The 16,484-nt window shown below is 36.7% G+C and overlaps 1 protein-coding gene across 1 annotated transcript in view; it reads right to left on the minus strand.

The window, feature by feature from the left end:
* LRRK2 (leucine rich repeat kinase 2) overlaps positions 1 to 16,484 on the minus strand; it is a gene marked incomplete at both ends in the record, with an annotated part of 199,740 nt that overhangs the window by 50,460 nt on the left and 132,796 nt on the right. The window contains one exon of the mRNA XM_080706299.1: positions 9,026 to 9,186. Coding sequence (XP_080562425.1) covers positions 9,026 to 9,186 — 161 coding nt within the window. The remainder of the gene's footprint in view (positions 1 to 9,025; positions 9,187 to 16,484) is intronic.

Genomic DNA, 16,484 nt, shown 5'->3' on the forward strand with positions numbered 1-16,484 from the left:
ATGTAATGTTAGAAAATATTAAGCATGTCCATCTTAAGAAAATATAAGGTTCCTTATTATCATGGTAATTCAAGTAACTCAGAAATATTTAACTACATTCTTGAATTATAAAGTTGAGATGTATATATCAGGATTTCATCTTGATATAAAATAAATATGCAATTACCTGGTGGATTTTTCTTTTGATAATTGGTTTAAACCATAATACTATAACAAACATAGCTTCATTTCAACATTTTCTTTATCTTTGTCCATTCAAAAATAAGAAAGCAGTCGGCCGTGGTGGTATACGCTTGTAATCCCAGTACTTGGAAGGCTGAAACAGGAGGATCACAGTTTTCAGACAGCCTCAGCTACTTAGTGAGGCCCTCTGCAAATTAGTGAGACCCTGTTTCAAAATAAAGAATAAAATAGGGCTAGGTGTGTAGCTCAGAGGTATAATGCATCTGTGTTCAATCTCTAATATCACACAAAAAAGAAATAAAATGATAGGAGATATTTGAGAATTAAGTTTATAGGTTCTTTGAATGCTAGATTTTCTTTGTCTTTACCATCCATGGCAGATATTTAAAAAGTTATTCAAAATATTCAGGCTTACACATTAGTTCTCTCTCATTGGGAGCTACCAAAACTCATATTTATAGATCAGTGCTATACTAACATGTAACTGAATTTGATATGCAGCAAAAATTATTCAAGAAGAAAAATAACATTATAGTGTTTATATACCTTTGCATTGTAAATTACTTATACCACTCTCTTTTTAACATTTGTACTTGGATAAAATGCTTATATGTGTATAGGAATGTCACACCGTAAGATGCTGCTACCCCAGGCACAAAGTATAAATTATTCTGTTAAGTTCCATGGTCATATTTAAACTGTTCTGCCATTATACCTCAAAATAAAAAACACATCAAGATAGAGCTAAAGTTATGTGTGCATATATGCCTCTAACATCATGTATTCCATTAAGATGTATGATTACAAGACTTCCGGAAAAATGGCAACCAAGAAAAGTAGAGTTTACGAGTCCTGCTAACACTTGATCTGTATTGCCACAAAATCAGGGCTTTTCATAGCCAGAAAACACTAACAGCAGAGAAATAAAAAATGTAAACATAAAGGACAGAGAAATAGAAGTCTAGAAGAACAATCAGAGACCAGAAAAGAAAGCAGCCCGCATTGCGGCTTCCATGACAAACAGAAACTGAAGGAATTTATGTCTTCAAAACTAGCACTAGAGAAAATACTCAAAGAGATTAACTACAAAGTAGAAATAGGTAATACACACCTGAACCAGAGAAACAAGATTTTCCATTCAGCAGACAACTAAGCAAAGAAGAATAAACAGTATTTCAAACAGAAATGAAATCTTAACATGTTAGGAATTAAAAGTTACCTCTCAATAATCATACTGAATGTAAACAGCCTCAATTTCCCAATAAGAAGACATAAAGTGACAAAATTGATTAAAAACCAGAATCCATCCATCTTTTGCTTACAAGAAACATACTTTACAAGTAAAGAGAGTAACAAATCCAAGGTAAAGGGCTGGAGCAAGGTAATTCCTGTTAAGTAGTCATCCTAACAAATGTGAAGTCGTATTTCACTATAGTTTTTATTTGTATTTCCTTAAAGATTAGTTATATTATGATAATGATGAGTGACATTCATGTGTTTATTGGTCATATAAAATCTTTGGAGATTCAGTACCTATTTTAGTCTTTTACCTATTTCTAATTGTATTGTTTGCTTTTATTGTTGCTAATTTTTAGGATTTCTATTTGGAATATTAATACTCCTTCAGATATAGCATTTGGAAATATTTTATGCCATTCTATCAGTAACTTTTAATTCTGTTTGCATTGTCTTTGGATGTACAATATTTTTTTATTTTTTAGGAAGTTTGTTTATTCTTTTGTTGCCTGTGCCTTTGGAATCATATCTAAGAAATCACTGCCAATTTCAATGTTGTGAAGTTTTATGACCCAGGTTTTTTCTAAAAGTTTATAGTGTTAAGATTTACATTTAGGTATTTTATCTATTTTGAGTTAATATTGGTATATGGTGTTAGGTAAGGGTCCAATTTTATGCCTTTTCATGTAATTGTTATTTTTCAACAATATTTAGAGAAAACATTATTATTTCCTTCACCAAATGTTCTTGGAAACCTTGTCAAAAATAATTTGACCATATATGGAAGAATTTATTTCTAGGCTTTTTATTTTACTCTACTGATTTATATATCTGCCTTTATAGCAGTACTACACTGTTCCAATTATTGTTGCTTTATAAGGTTTGAAATCAGAAATTATACATCTTCTAGCTGTGTTCCTTTTCAAGATTGTTTTGGGTGTTTAGAGTTCATATTTCATGTTAGGATAGATTTTTTCTGAAAATAAATAAATAAATAATAAAATAAAGTAAAAAAAAAAGTAAGTTGGAATTGAACACACACACAATAATTAATGCAATCGCTCTGGAAAACAGTATGGAAGATCCTCAGAAGAAGGAAAACAAACTTACCATATGACCCAGCAATACCACCTCTGAGTATCTACCAAAAAGAATGAAAACCAAACTACCAAACTAATGCATGAGCAACCATGTTCATAGATGCACAATTCACCATTGCCAAACTGTGGAACCAACCAAGATGTCCTTCAACAGAAGAGTGCATTACAAAACTCTAGGATGTATACACAATGGAATTTATCCAGCCACAAAGGAGAACAAAATTATGACATTTGCAGTGAAAATTCACAAATAATAAGAAATCAGATGCTTTCCCTAATGTGCAAAAACTAGGGAGAAATGGGTCAAAGGAGGAACTCTAGATGAAGAAGAGATCCTATAGAGGAGCAATTAAAGTGACCTATCTGAGGAAATGGGAGGAGGGAAGAGAGAAATTCTTTAAAGCAAATGATGTACTTAAACATATCAAAGTTAATTAAGAAACCAAGCATGGGAAGGAGGGAGGGGCCGGGAGGGGTTAAGGATTGGGTAAGGGCTGATTGGGTGATGTGTGCATGTATATCTCAAGTCTTTTTTATCCTATTAAGTATGACTACAATGCAGCAATAAAAATTTATTTAAAAATTTGATGTATGACTACAATGCACTAATTTAAAAAAAAAGAAGATAAGAAAAAAAGAAAATCATACACCATGACCAAGTAGGGATTACCCCAGGGATGCAAGGCTAGTATATCTTTTTTTTTTTTTTTTTTTTTTTTTTTTTTTTGGTGGTACTGGGGTTCCTGGAAGCCCTTCTACCTCCGGGCTACACTCCCAGACCTATTTTATATTTTTGAAACAGGGTCTCTTACGCCAGCGCGGCTGGCCTCGAACCTGCGCGATCCTCCTGTCTCCGCCTCCCAAGCGCGGGGATTACAAGCGTGCGCCACCACGCCCGGCGTAGTATATCTTTTTTAAAAAACAATCCATGAGCCGGGCATGGTGGCGCACGCTTATAGTCCCCGCGCTTGGATGGCGGAGACAGGTGGATCACGCAGGTTCGAAGCCAGCCATGCTGGCTTAAGAGACCCTGTTTCCAAATAAAAAAGTATAAAAATAGGTCTGGGAGTGTAGCCCGGAGGTAGAAGGGTTTCCAGGAACCCCAGTATATATATATATATATTATATATATAATATATATATTATATTATAATATATAATATATATATATATTAAAAATGGCCATTCTTCCAAAAGCAATCTATAAATTCAACATAATATTCATTAAGTTACCAAGATCATTCCTCACAGACAGAAAAATCAGTCCTTAAATTCATTTGGAACAATAAAATAAAAATAACCAAAGTAGTTCTCAGCAACAAGAACCATGCAGAAGGCATCACAATACCTGACTTCAAACTATACTACAACAAAACCATAGTAATAAAAGCAGCATGGTATTGACACAAAAACAGATATATAGATCAACAGTACAGAATAGAAGACTCAGAAACAAATTCACACACATCCAATTGATTTTTGACAAAGGGGCCAAAAAAGATAGCCTCTTCAAAACTGATGTTGGAAAAACTGATCAATCATATGCAAAAAAAAAAAAAGAAAAGAAAAACCCCACTTTCTCACTCTGTACAAGAGTCAATCAAAGATGGATCAAAGAATTGGAAATCAGACCAGAAACCTTGCAGCTGGGCATAGGTTCAACACTTCAACACATAGGCACAGGTAAAAATCTTTCTCAACAAGACCCCAAAGGCACAAGAAATTAGGAGGATTAATGTGTGGGATTACATTAAACTAAAGAGCTTCTGTACAGCAAAGGAAATGATCAAGAACCTCAACAGAGAGCTGACAGAATGGAAGAAAATTTTTGCCAACCACTCCTCTGATCGAGGACTAATATCTAGAATATACAGAAAACTTAAGAAACTCACCACTATGAAAACAAATAATTCAATCCCCAGTGGATGAAACCTTCCAGAAGCACACAGAGTGACTAGGTTCACATGCAAAATATCAACCAACCAACAAAAATGAAAGGATGAAAGTTTTGAAATCTCCCTGCCCACATCCCTGGCTGTGTGGATGGGAAAGCTGAGGCCAGGAGGACAGTCAAATACCGAGAATCCCAGAGCCAAGGATCTTGGAGGTCTGGCTCCTGCCTTCTAAACATCAGTGCACAGGTGCACACCAAGAAGCACCCGGATGCAGCCTCAGCCTACTGTTCTCAGTGCAAACACAGCAGGCCACTGGCACTCCCTAGGATTCTCGGTGGCACGCAGAACACCCGGGTCAGAGGGTACTTGGAGTTGTTACCTTTTCCTGTCACTTCTGTGTCTCTGTGCAGGGGTTAAAGGGCTGTGGCAGGTACTCCTGACACTGAATAAATGAAATGAGCCATCTCAGACACACAAAGGAAAGCAAGGTGGTTTCTTCCTAGAGTATACGGAAGGGGGAGTTCTAGGCCTCCACTTTTCTGCTTTAACCAGATACCTTTGGCCTCCTTTGCCTTCCCAGGGGATCTCAGCCCAAACCTGAGAAAACTCTTATGATCCTGGGTCTTATTCAGCAGGTCTCAGGAGCTTCCCATTGGGCAGGGAAACCCATGGAAGGGTGGGCATAGGGTCTGTGCATGAGAACCCTGCTGCAAATTTTCGTGGAAGACAGGATTGCTTCTCACTGAATGCTCACTCCAATTACACCGGTCGTTCAGTCAATCATGCACATTTGGTGGTGGGCCCTGGGCCACTGAAGCTAATACCATGGATAAGTTGCCTGCTTTCCTGGGATGCAGGTTTTGAGGTAGGGAAGGCTGACATAAACTGGGAGGCAAAATACAAACAAGATGATTTCAGACACTGGTAAGAGCTGTGAGCAAAGAAACAGGACAGGGTTGGCATCTTGACTGGGAAGGTTGCTACTCCACATTGGGTGTCAGGGAAGATATCTCTGAGTAGGTGACATTACAGCTGAGCCTTAAACAAGAAGCCTGCTCTGCATAGGTCTGGAGAAAAAGGGCATTTTGCAAAGAGGAATCAACGAATGCAAAGGCCCTGAGTTTGTCAAGAACTTCTGGGACTTTTATCAAGACAATCTGAAGGAGAGGAGGCTAGCTTGTTAAGAAAGCAAATAACCTAGACATTTTCATTCCTTAATCTGTAATCTTCCTTACTACCTCTAAATCATACTAATCCTAGTTAATTCCTCCTCTGTTTAAATATCTCTTCTTTCAAGAAGCCTTCAAATTCTACTAGTTTGTGCCTTATAAAAACTGGCCTTGAAAAAAAAAGAAGAAACTGTGTGTGTGTGTGTGTGTGTGTGTGTGTGTGTGTGTGTGTGTAACTAAGAGAGAGAGAGAGAGAGAAAGAAAGAAAGAAAGCCAATAAAAATGGTAAAGTGAACTAAATTGACACTTCACAAAAGAATAAATTCAAATGGCCAATAAATATATGAAAAAATATTCAAAATGATTAGCAATCAGAAAGACACAAATCAAAACTACTTTGATATTTCACCTAAGTACAATTATAATGGCAATCATTAAAATTACAAACAACAACAGCCGGGCATGGTGGCGCACGCTTCTAATCCCCGTGCTTGGGAGGCGGAGACAGGAAGATCGCACAGGTTTGAAGCCAGCCGCGCTGGCTTAAGAAACCCTATTTCCAAATTTTTAAAAAGTATAAAATAGGTCTGGAGGTGTAGCCCAGAGGTAGAAGGGCTTCCAGGAACCTCAGTACCACCAAAAAAAAAAAAAAATACAAACAACAAAAAATGCTCATGAAGGTATGGAGAAGTAGGAACTGTGGGATATGTATACAATGGAATTTTATTCAGCCATAAAAAAAGAACAAAATGATGTCATTTGCAAGAAAATGGATAGAAATGGAGAACATTATGCCAAGTGAGATTAGTCAGTCACAAAAAGTAAAAAATTGGATGCTTTCCCTATTATGCAGAATCTAGGAAGAAAATATGTCATAGGAGGAACTCTAGACAACAAAGGAGAAACCTTCAATGAGCAAATAAGGTGACCTAAGTGAGGGTGGTGGGGGAGGGGAAATGGAACATCCTTAATGTACATAATGTACACTTAGAAACATATCCAAATATGAGAAAAGGGGAGGAGGGAGGAAATGGAGTGGGAAGTAGGAAAGGGCTAAATGAATAATATGTACATATATGTCTCTACCATTTTGTACCCCACTAAGATGTATGACAATGCAATAAAAATAAATAATGTATAAAAAAAGAGGAATCTCAAGTTTATTTCTTGTTGAAATTTTTTTTAGGAAAATATACATACACATTTCTTAAGATGCTGAAAAGATATTCTAACCTAAATATAAACAATTCACCAGCCAGGCATGGTGGCGCACGCTTGTAATCTCAGCATTCGGGAGGCTGAGACTGAAGGATCGTGGTTCTTGGACAGACTCAGCTACTTAGTGAGGCCATCCGCAACTTAGTGATACCCTTTCTCAAAATAAAGAATAAAAATTAGGGAAAGGGGTGTAGCTCAGAGGTCAAATGCCCCTGGGTTCCATCTCCAGACCCACACATAAAAGAACAATTCACCATATGATGAATTTACATTCAATTTTCCTATGTATTCAGAGGATAATCTTGGTTTATTTATCAAAGTTGTATATATAAAAATCATTGGCAAATACTCTTTATCATGATTCTAGTTCTTATTCAGCAATTTTTATCACTATACATTATTAATATGCTTTGTTTAGAATATAAACAATAGATCTTTATTAAAGATATTTAAATATTATATAAAGAAAGGGAGAGAGGATTCCATAAGGTGGACAGAGAACTGGGAAGCACACACTGAACAAAAGACCAGGAAAATGCTAAAGTATAGGATGGCACAGGAAATATTGTCACTGGTAATAAAATTAGTCAACAATAGTAGAACAACAGGAATAGGCAAGATCTTAAAAAAAGGAAAAAATGGATGAGGAATGATACCAGAAAACAACTTTCAAATTCAAGACAAAAACAAAAACAAAAACAAAGCCAGAGAGTTCTGGAGACCATAGATATGATGGCATGTAGCATGGCCATATTTTACTTTATATAATAACCAAGATTCGCCGGGTGTGGTGGCGCATGCTTGTAATCCCTGCTCTTGGGAGGCAGAAACAGGAGGATCATGCTGGTTCGAAGCCAGCTGTGCTGGCTTAAGAGACTCTGCTTTCTTTCTTTCTTTCTTTCTTTCTTTCTTTCTTTCTTTCTTCTTTCTTTCTTTCTTTCTTTCTTCTTTCTTTCTTTTTTTTTTTTTGGTGGTACTGGGGTTTCTGGAAGCCCTACTACCTCCGGGCTACACTCCCAGACCTATTTTATATTTTTGAAACAAGGTCTCTTACACCAGCGCAGCTGGCTTCGAACCTGTGCAATCCTCCTGTCTCCGCCTCCCAAGCGCGGGGATTACGTGCACCACCACGCCCGGCAGAGACTCTGTTTTCAAATAAAAATATAAAATAGGTCTGGGAGTGTAGCCCGGAGGTAGAAGGGTTTCCAGGAACCCCAGTACCACCAAAAAAGAAGAAGAAGAAGAAGAAGAAGAAGAAGAAGAAGAAGAAGAAGAAGAAGAAGAAGAAGAAGAAGAAGAAGAAGAAGAAGAAGAAGAAGAAGAAGAAGAAGAAGAAGAAAGAGGAGGAGGAGGAGGAAGAGGAGGAGGAGGAGGAGGACGACGACGACGACGACGACGACGACGACGACGACTAAGATTCATCTCACTATCCTGGACAACAAGATAGTTTTAAGCACTAAAGTATTTACAACTCATACATTACAAAGAAAGAAAACTAAAGTACAACATCTAAAGCCCTAGACTCTTGTATCAACCTATAAGAAGAAAGCGTGCATCTATCTAGAAGAGTGCAGCCAGAAAGAAAACTCAGGTCAAAGCCTCTATGCAAAACTCTTAGAGCCACAAATGCTTAGGAATATGTACTACTTTTATATTTAAGAAGTCGAGTAATAATGCAAATAATTCACATTATATCAACCCTCATTGGGGTTAAGGCCAGCCCTTTGTACTCAAACTTGTTTCTAGTTCTTCAGAGAAACACATGCATATTAACACTAACTGTAAGAAATACTGTAAACATCAAGTTCAGTTTAACTATAACAAATTTGGGGGGTTTTCGAGTTCTTTGAGTTTCACAGTTATAAAAAAAGTTTCTGCACCTAAATTTGGTTTGCTCATTTTTAGTTAAGTGTCACTGTACCTAGATTCAAGCTTTAGTGCTACTTTTTTCTCTATAGTATCTAATTTTTAAAAATATAACTCAACATCAAATATTCTCTTTTTTCTTAGTTTTTTTTTGCCCTGGAAAACTACAGCAGTTTATTGTTATCATTTTTTGGCCTAAAACATACAATGTAATGGCCACCATTATTCCAACAAATATCTACTCTCATTGTGGTGGACTACTGTGTTTTTTGACTCTCCTGAATTCCCTCTGGGAACACTGGTCATGTAAATTGCAAAGAGAATTATTGAAAATTATCTAGCAAACTCTGTCTCCTACCTGGTGTGCCCTCTGATGTTTTTATCCCCATCCGGCAGCAATACTGAGCAATCCCATAGTCAGCGATCTTTGCAATGATGGCCGCATTGGGATATAGGGTGAATAGCAGCACATTGTGGGGCTTTAAGTCACGGTATATTATCATCGCTGAGTGGAGATATCTACAGAAAATGAAAAGAAAATCTTATTAAAGTGTAATTGCAGTATAATAATTTTGTCATAATTTCCTTAAATAAGTATGTCCACTAGGCAAAACACCAACAATTCTGTGTTAACTTTGACCCTGAAAGTTATGAGATATTGCAGAATAAAATTTCAAGGGAAGATATGTTTTTTAAAAAATTAATCAAATCAGAGGAGAAATCACCAAAGTAGAGAATTAAAAAAATACAGAAAATCAACAAAACCAAAATCTGGTTTCTTGAAAAAATTAACAAGACAGATAAACCAAAGAAAAAGAGAAAATCAATCCAAATTATGAAGAAAAGAGATGAAAAAGGAGTTATCACTACTGACAGTGTAGAAATCCAGACTTATCAGAAACTACTTTGAAAAACTATACTCCAACAAAATGTAAAATCTGGAGAAAACTCACAACTTTCTAGATAAATACAACCTTCCTAAACTGAGTCAAGAAGATACAGAAAATGTAAACCAATCAATAGCAATAAAAAATATTGAAACAGCAATAATGAGCTTACCATTAAAGAAAAACCCAGGACCAGACGGTTTCCCAAGTGAATTTTATAAAACCTTTATGGAAGAGATAATCCTGATACTCCTCAATGCATTTCATGGAATAGAAAGAAATGGAACTCTCTCAAATTCATTCTCTGAAGCCAACATCACATTAGTAATAAAACCAAATAAAGACAGTTCAAGGAAGGAAAACTTCAGGCCTATATCTTTGATGAACTTGGATGCAAAACTGCTAAACAAAATACTAGCAACACACATTAAAAACAACATCAGAAAAATCATACTCCATGACCAAGTAGGATTCATCCAAGGGATTTAAGGCTGGTTCAACATATGAAAATCAATCCATGTAATTCATCATACAAACAAAACCAAAGACAAATATCACATGATCATTTCAATAGATGCTGAAAAAGCATTTGAAAAAATCCAACATCCATTTATGATAAAAGCACTGTAGAGAATTGGAATAGAAGGAACATACCTCAATATCATAAAGGCAATCTACTATAGGCCCACAGACAACATCGTATTAAATGGGGAAAAACTTCAAGAATCCCCCCTAAAAACAAGAAAGAGACAAGGATATCCATTATCACTACTTTTCTTCAATATGGTACTTGAGACTCTAGCCAGAGTAGTAAGGCAAGAGAAGGAAACCAAAGGAGTACAAATAGGAAAAGAAGAACTCAAATTTTCACTACTTGTAGATGGCATGATACTATACTTAGAAGACCCAAAAAAATCAACCTAAAGGATTATAGAACTTATCAACAAATTCAGCATGGTGTCTGGATACAAAATCAACCTTAAAAAACCAGAAGCTTGCCTGGCGTGGTGGCACACGCTTGTAATCCCCGCGCTTGGGAGGCAGAGACAGGAGGATCGCACAGGTTTGAAGCCAGCCGCGCTGGCTTAAGAGACCCTGTTACCAAAAAAAAAAAAGAAGTATAAAATAGGTCTGGGAGTGTAGCCCGGAGGTAGAAGGGCATCCAGGAACACAATACCACCAAAAAATAAAAAATAAAAATTCAGAAGCTTTTCTGTATACCAACCATAAGTCCACTGAAAAAAAATTCAGAAAACACTTCCACTCAGTATTTCCCACAAAAAAATAAAATACTTAGGAATAAACTTAATCAAGAAGGTAAAAGACCTCTACAAAGAAAATTATAAAACATTAAAAAAAGAAATTGAAGAAGACCTTAAAAGATTGAAAGATCTTCCATGTTCATGCATAGGCAGAATAAATATCTTCAAAATGGCTATATTTCCAAAAGTGATCTACAGATTCAATGCAATACCCATTAAATCCAAGAGCATTCCTTACAGACATAGAAAAACAGTTCTTAAATTCAGTTGGAACAACAAAAACCTCGGAATACCTAAAGTAGTTCCAGCAACAAAAACCCTGCAGGAGGCATTAAATACCTGAATTTAAACTATACTACAAAGCCATAGTAATAAAAACACTATGGTACTGGCACAAAAACAGATGCATAGACCAACGGAGCAGAATAGAAGACTCAGAAACAAATCCACATACTTACAGCCAATTGATTTTTGACAAAGGGGCAAAACACGTACACTGGAAAAAAGATAGCCTCTTCAACAAATGGTGCAGGCAAAACTAATTAACCATATGCAAAAAAATGAAAATAAATTCCACTTTCTCACCCTGCACAAAAGTCAATTCAAGATGCATCAAATACTCGGAAATTAGACCAGAGACCTTGCGGCTTCTTGAAGAGGGAATAGTTCTAACACTGCAATACATAAGCACAGATAAAAACTTTCTCAACAAGACCCAAAGGAACATGAAACTAAAAGGCAAATCAATACATGGGATGGCATGAAACTGAAAAGCTTCTGTACAACAAAGGAAATCGTCAAGAACCTCAATCAAGAGCCAACAGAATAGGAGAAAATTTTTGCTACCTACTCCTCAGATAGAGGACTAATATCTAGACTACACAGAGAATGCAAGAAACTCAGCACTAAGAAAACAAATAACCCAATCAAAAAATGTGCAAGTGAATTAAATAGACACTTAATGAAAGAAGAAATTCAAATGGCCAATAAATGCATGAAAAAATGCTCAACATCATTGGCAATCAGAGACATGGAAATCAAAACTACCTTGAGATTTCACCTAACTCCAACTAGTATGGCACTCGTTCAAAAAACAAACAACAAAAAATGCTGGCAAGGATGTGGAGAAGTGGTAACTCTATAACATTGTTGGTAGGATTGGAAATTAGTGCAACCACTTGGAAAACAGTATGGAGAATCCTCAGAAGAATGGGAACAAATCTACCATTTGATCCAGCAATACCACTTCTGAGTATTTACCCAAATGAAAGGAAACCAAACTACCAAACTTCAACTAGAATGGCAGTCATTCAAAACACAAACAACAGATGTTGGCGAGGATGTGGAGAAGTGGGAACTCTAAAACATTGTTGGTGGGATTGCAGATTAGTGCGACCACTTTGGAAAACAGTATGGAGGATTCACAGAAGAATGGGAACAAATCTACCATTCAATCCAGCAATACCATTTCTGGGTATCTACCCAAAAGAAAGGAAACCAAACTACCAAACTAAGGCATGTGTATCTATGTTCATAGCTGTACAATTCACTATTGCCAAACTATGTAACCAGCCAAGATGTCCATTAACAGATGAATGGATTACAAAACTGTGGGATATGTACACAATGGAACTTACTCAGCCATCAAGAAAAATACAATTACATCATTTACAGAGAAATGGATGGAACTGGAGGACATTATGCTAAGTGAGATTAGTCAGTAACAAAAAAAGAAGAAATCAGATGCTTTCCCTAATATGCAAAATCTAGGGATAAATGGGCAAAGGGGGAAACTCTAGATGAAGAAGGAGATCCTATAGAGGAGCAAATATTTCGATCTAACTGAGGGAATGGGAGGGGGAAGAGGGAAACTCTCTAAATCACATGGCGTATTTAAACAAACATATCAAAAGTCAATCACTAAGCCAAGCATGAGAAGGAGAGATGGGAAGGGTATGGGGCGGGGATTGGGTAGGGGTTAATTGGGTGATGTGTGCATGTGTGTCTACACAAGCCTTTTATCCCACTAAGATGTATGACTACAATGCACCAATAAAAAAATTAAAAATAAATAAATAAAATAAATCCTACTGGGTGGTTAAAACTTTGACGCAACCATCTCAGGCAAAATAACTTTTGGAGACTTTTTTCTTTTATCTTAACAATTATGAAAAGGGAATTCTAATTTTTTCTCAATGATCAAATTACTATTTTAACTATTTAAAAAATACAAATAGGTTAATTTGAGTGTTGTAGTGCATTCCTGTAATCCCAATATTTGGGAGGCTAAAACAGCAGGATTGCAGGCTGGTGGCCAGACTCAACAAGTTAGTGAGTCCCTGTTTCAAAGTTAAAAAATAAAATAAAACTTAAAGTTTAGTTCAGCAACAGAGTACTCCTGGGTTCAATATTCAGTGTACACACACACACACACACACACACACACACACACACAAATGTTAGTAGGATTTCGTTGTAATTCTCATTTATTTTTCTGGAAACTATAATCAGGTTTTTATATTGTCTTTAGCACTATTCTTTATTTTTTGGCTAAAATATTTTCACCTGTGTTAGAGAATATTTTCTACTTTTTAATAACAAAATCATAAAACTTTTTCTAGCTGCTAACCTCTTCATCTGTTTAATGATACAATTTTATATAAACTCAATTATGTTATGAATTAAGGTTAACCAAGAATATTTGGACTGAGAATGAAAAAAAATTTTGTCTTGGGCGAAAATGATGTTGAGGAATGTTAAAGTCCTTTTAATCGGAGATTGGCCCATGCCACCATAAGCAACTAGAATTGGTCATTTCAAGCAAATAATAAAAATCACTTCATATATAACAAAGTTTTCATCACAACCAAGTCTTACCCACTCTAGAAACATGATCAAAGACTTTACGGTGCCCAACAACTAATGTGTCTGTCACCACCATTCCTGAGTCTTCTACAACATCCCAAACTCTGTCTTCCCTGCCCTGTTGATCTCACAGGCATTTGCAGCCTGCTTTGACAGGGCAATTTTTCACAAGGCTAAATGGAGGTGCATTTAAATCCTCTGTTTACCTGTGGTTTTCAGTTCTAGTTCAGATTATGTGAATAAATATTTACTCCATTACTCAGTACCAGTCTTAGTGCTGTAGGGATTAAGAGAGACCAACACCCTAAACTTTCTGTTGCATGACGGCATAGACTTGAGAGGCTGTATCATTTAACTGCACCAATTAAGGCAGCAGATTCTCTCTTTTCCAGGATGTAGTTAGGACATTTGACATTAGACCTATTCATTCCCACATACATTTTTTTTGGCTGATAAATAAGAGAAACATGCTAATTAAGTTGACCTTAACAATAAGTAATGGGCTTAAAAGAAGAATTTACAAAGGGCTTACTGAAAGGGCATTAGCTATTCCTTCCCCACTGAAGAAAAAAGCTAGGAGATTAAAAAAAAAGAAGAAGAATCTTAAAGCCAAGTTCTACAACACCGAATCCTTCATAGAAGTGCTTGCCGCTTTCAATATATAGAGAAATACAGAACAGATGCTTTCAGATACTTCCCAACAGCTAAAAAAAATAATAATCTGGGTTAGTTACAATCTTCAATTACAGAATTTAATCTTAAAAGACACAATTTTAATGGCTCCTAATAAAATGGCATAATAGCTTTTGAAATAGTAATAAATACAGATCCTGCACTCCTGACAATAATTCAACCATAATTTATACCTTGTGTGACAATGAAAATTGTCAAATATTTTATTAAAATAAACTATATTCAGTCATTTTTAATCACAAGTGTATGAATAGCATGAAAATCGCTAAGAAATCCTTCTCTTCCTAACTTAAAGTCAACTTTATCTCATCGGAATAGAATTATTCTAAAAATAGAATGCATTCAGTCCTTAACCAAATATCTCTTAGGGATCTATGACGGCCGGTCATTAGGGGATACAAAGCCACTTTTGTATTTCTGCTTTTAAGACTACTACCATCTAGGAGAGACAGGTGGTTAATGAGGATTACAGAAATGTCTAAGAACCAAATACCAGTGGGGGAAGGAGGCAGAAAAGCAGAGAGGTAAAGAGAGCAGAGCTGCCCCTCCCCTGCAGGCTGAGGATTCAGCACATGACAAAGCTCTCCCTTTCTCTGCTCAGCACCTAACACAAATCCTACATGGAGCAGTCACAAGAGACCCCAGAGAGAGGCTCCCTCTGTGGAATGGAGCAGCACAGTAGAGGTGGGGTGTGAGCGCATCACTGAGGGAAAAGAGCTTTGTGGAAAGAGAAGAATGACAGAGATATGAATGTCAGTGTGAATTCACCCCTTCTGCACATTCGTATTGCAGAGGATGGGTAGCAGAGTGGTGACAGGCTGAAGAGGAAGGCAAGAGGCATATGTGGAGAGTTTTTAATGCTATGCCACAGTCTGAATATACCTGGCAGAAAAAATGGGGAAGCCAGGGCCTTCTAGCAGAATTACATATTGTTATAGGAGAAATATTCTAATCATTCCCTGGAGATACTGAACTAAGGCAGCAGTAGTGGCATAAAATCAATTAATTGTTGAAAAAGATTATGTAAAATAGCTTCAAAGCAGGGGGAAAGTGGCACACACCTGTAATCCCTGTATTTGGGAGGCTGGAGGATTTCAGGTTTGAGGCCAGCCTCAGCAACTTAGCAAGGCCCTAAAGAACTTAGTGAGACCCTGCTTCAAAATAAAAAATAAAATAGGGCTAGGGGTATAGGTCAGATGTTCAATGCCCCATGGTCCAACCCCAATACTCCTCTGCCCCCACATACACATACAAAGAGCTTCAAGGACCCAGTGAACTAATGAATTGGACTCAGTAAGTAATAAATAGTTGTTCTAGGGTTGAAGACCACATTGGTCTGGATGTGACTACAAGGATCCTGTCCTGGCAAGTGGTGAGTACGAAAGAAAGCACGGATTCATGGAGGGGGAAATAACAAGGACAGGAAACTCAAACTTGAAAATAATGAAATTCAGGATATTTTGGAAAATTCAGGTGACTGTAGTCTCTTAGGGAGTTTATAATTATGATAAAGAGCAGAAAGGAATGGACTAAGTTATAGATATAAGCTAATAGCTGATTTGGAGATATGAGCTAACAGCTGGCAGTGACACCGCTGAGGAGAGGCTATGTAATGTGAAGGCAGTTCTCACACGCTGCTAGAAGCAGCTGTGTCATCCAGGGGCCTCAAAGGAGCGTGAGATAGTTACAGCTCTATGTTAAAATATGCATGGGATAATAAACCTTAATGCTGAGTTTTTAAAGCATACTTAGTGCTGGTAGAAGATTGAAAGCTACTGAAATCTACATGTCTCCTGTGACACAAAATCAAAGATGCTACCCTGGCATCATGCTAAGAATAAATGAGACAAAGTACAGAAAAATATGCTGAGATTTCATTGACCTCATCAGAAACTGTTGGACTTGTCATGTAAAGTAAGGGTGCAGAGAGCTAGCCTCAGTTGTTTTAGAGATGAGGTTATTCGACAGTGTTGAATAAGAAAAAAACAGCAAGTCTTTACTTTATAAACGATCTCTATGGGGGTTATGCAAAAGAACAAAATAAGGGTAAGCAAGGACCTGGAGCTAGTTAAATTAAGCAGAATGACTGCGATGCTTTCAGAATAAAGGA

This window comes from Muscardinus avellanarius (assembly GCF_963383645.1).
Source record: "Muscardinus avellanarius genome assembly, chromosome: 11".
Lineage (NCBI taxonomy): Eukaryota > Metazoa > Chordata > Mammalia > Rodentia > Gliridae > Muscardinus > Muscardinus avellanarius.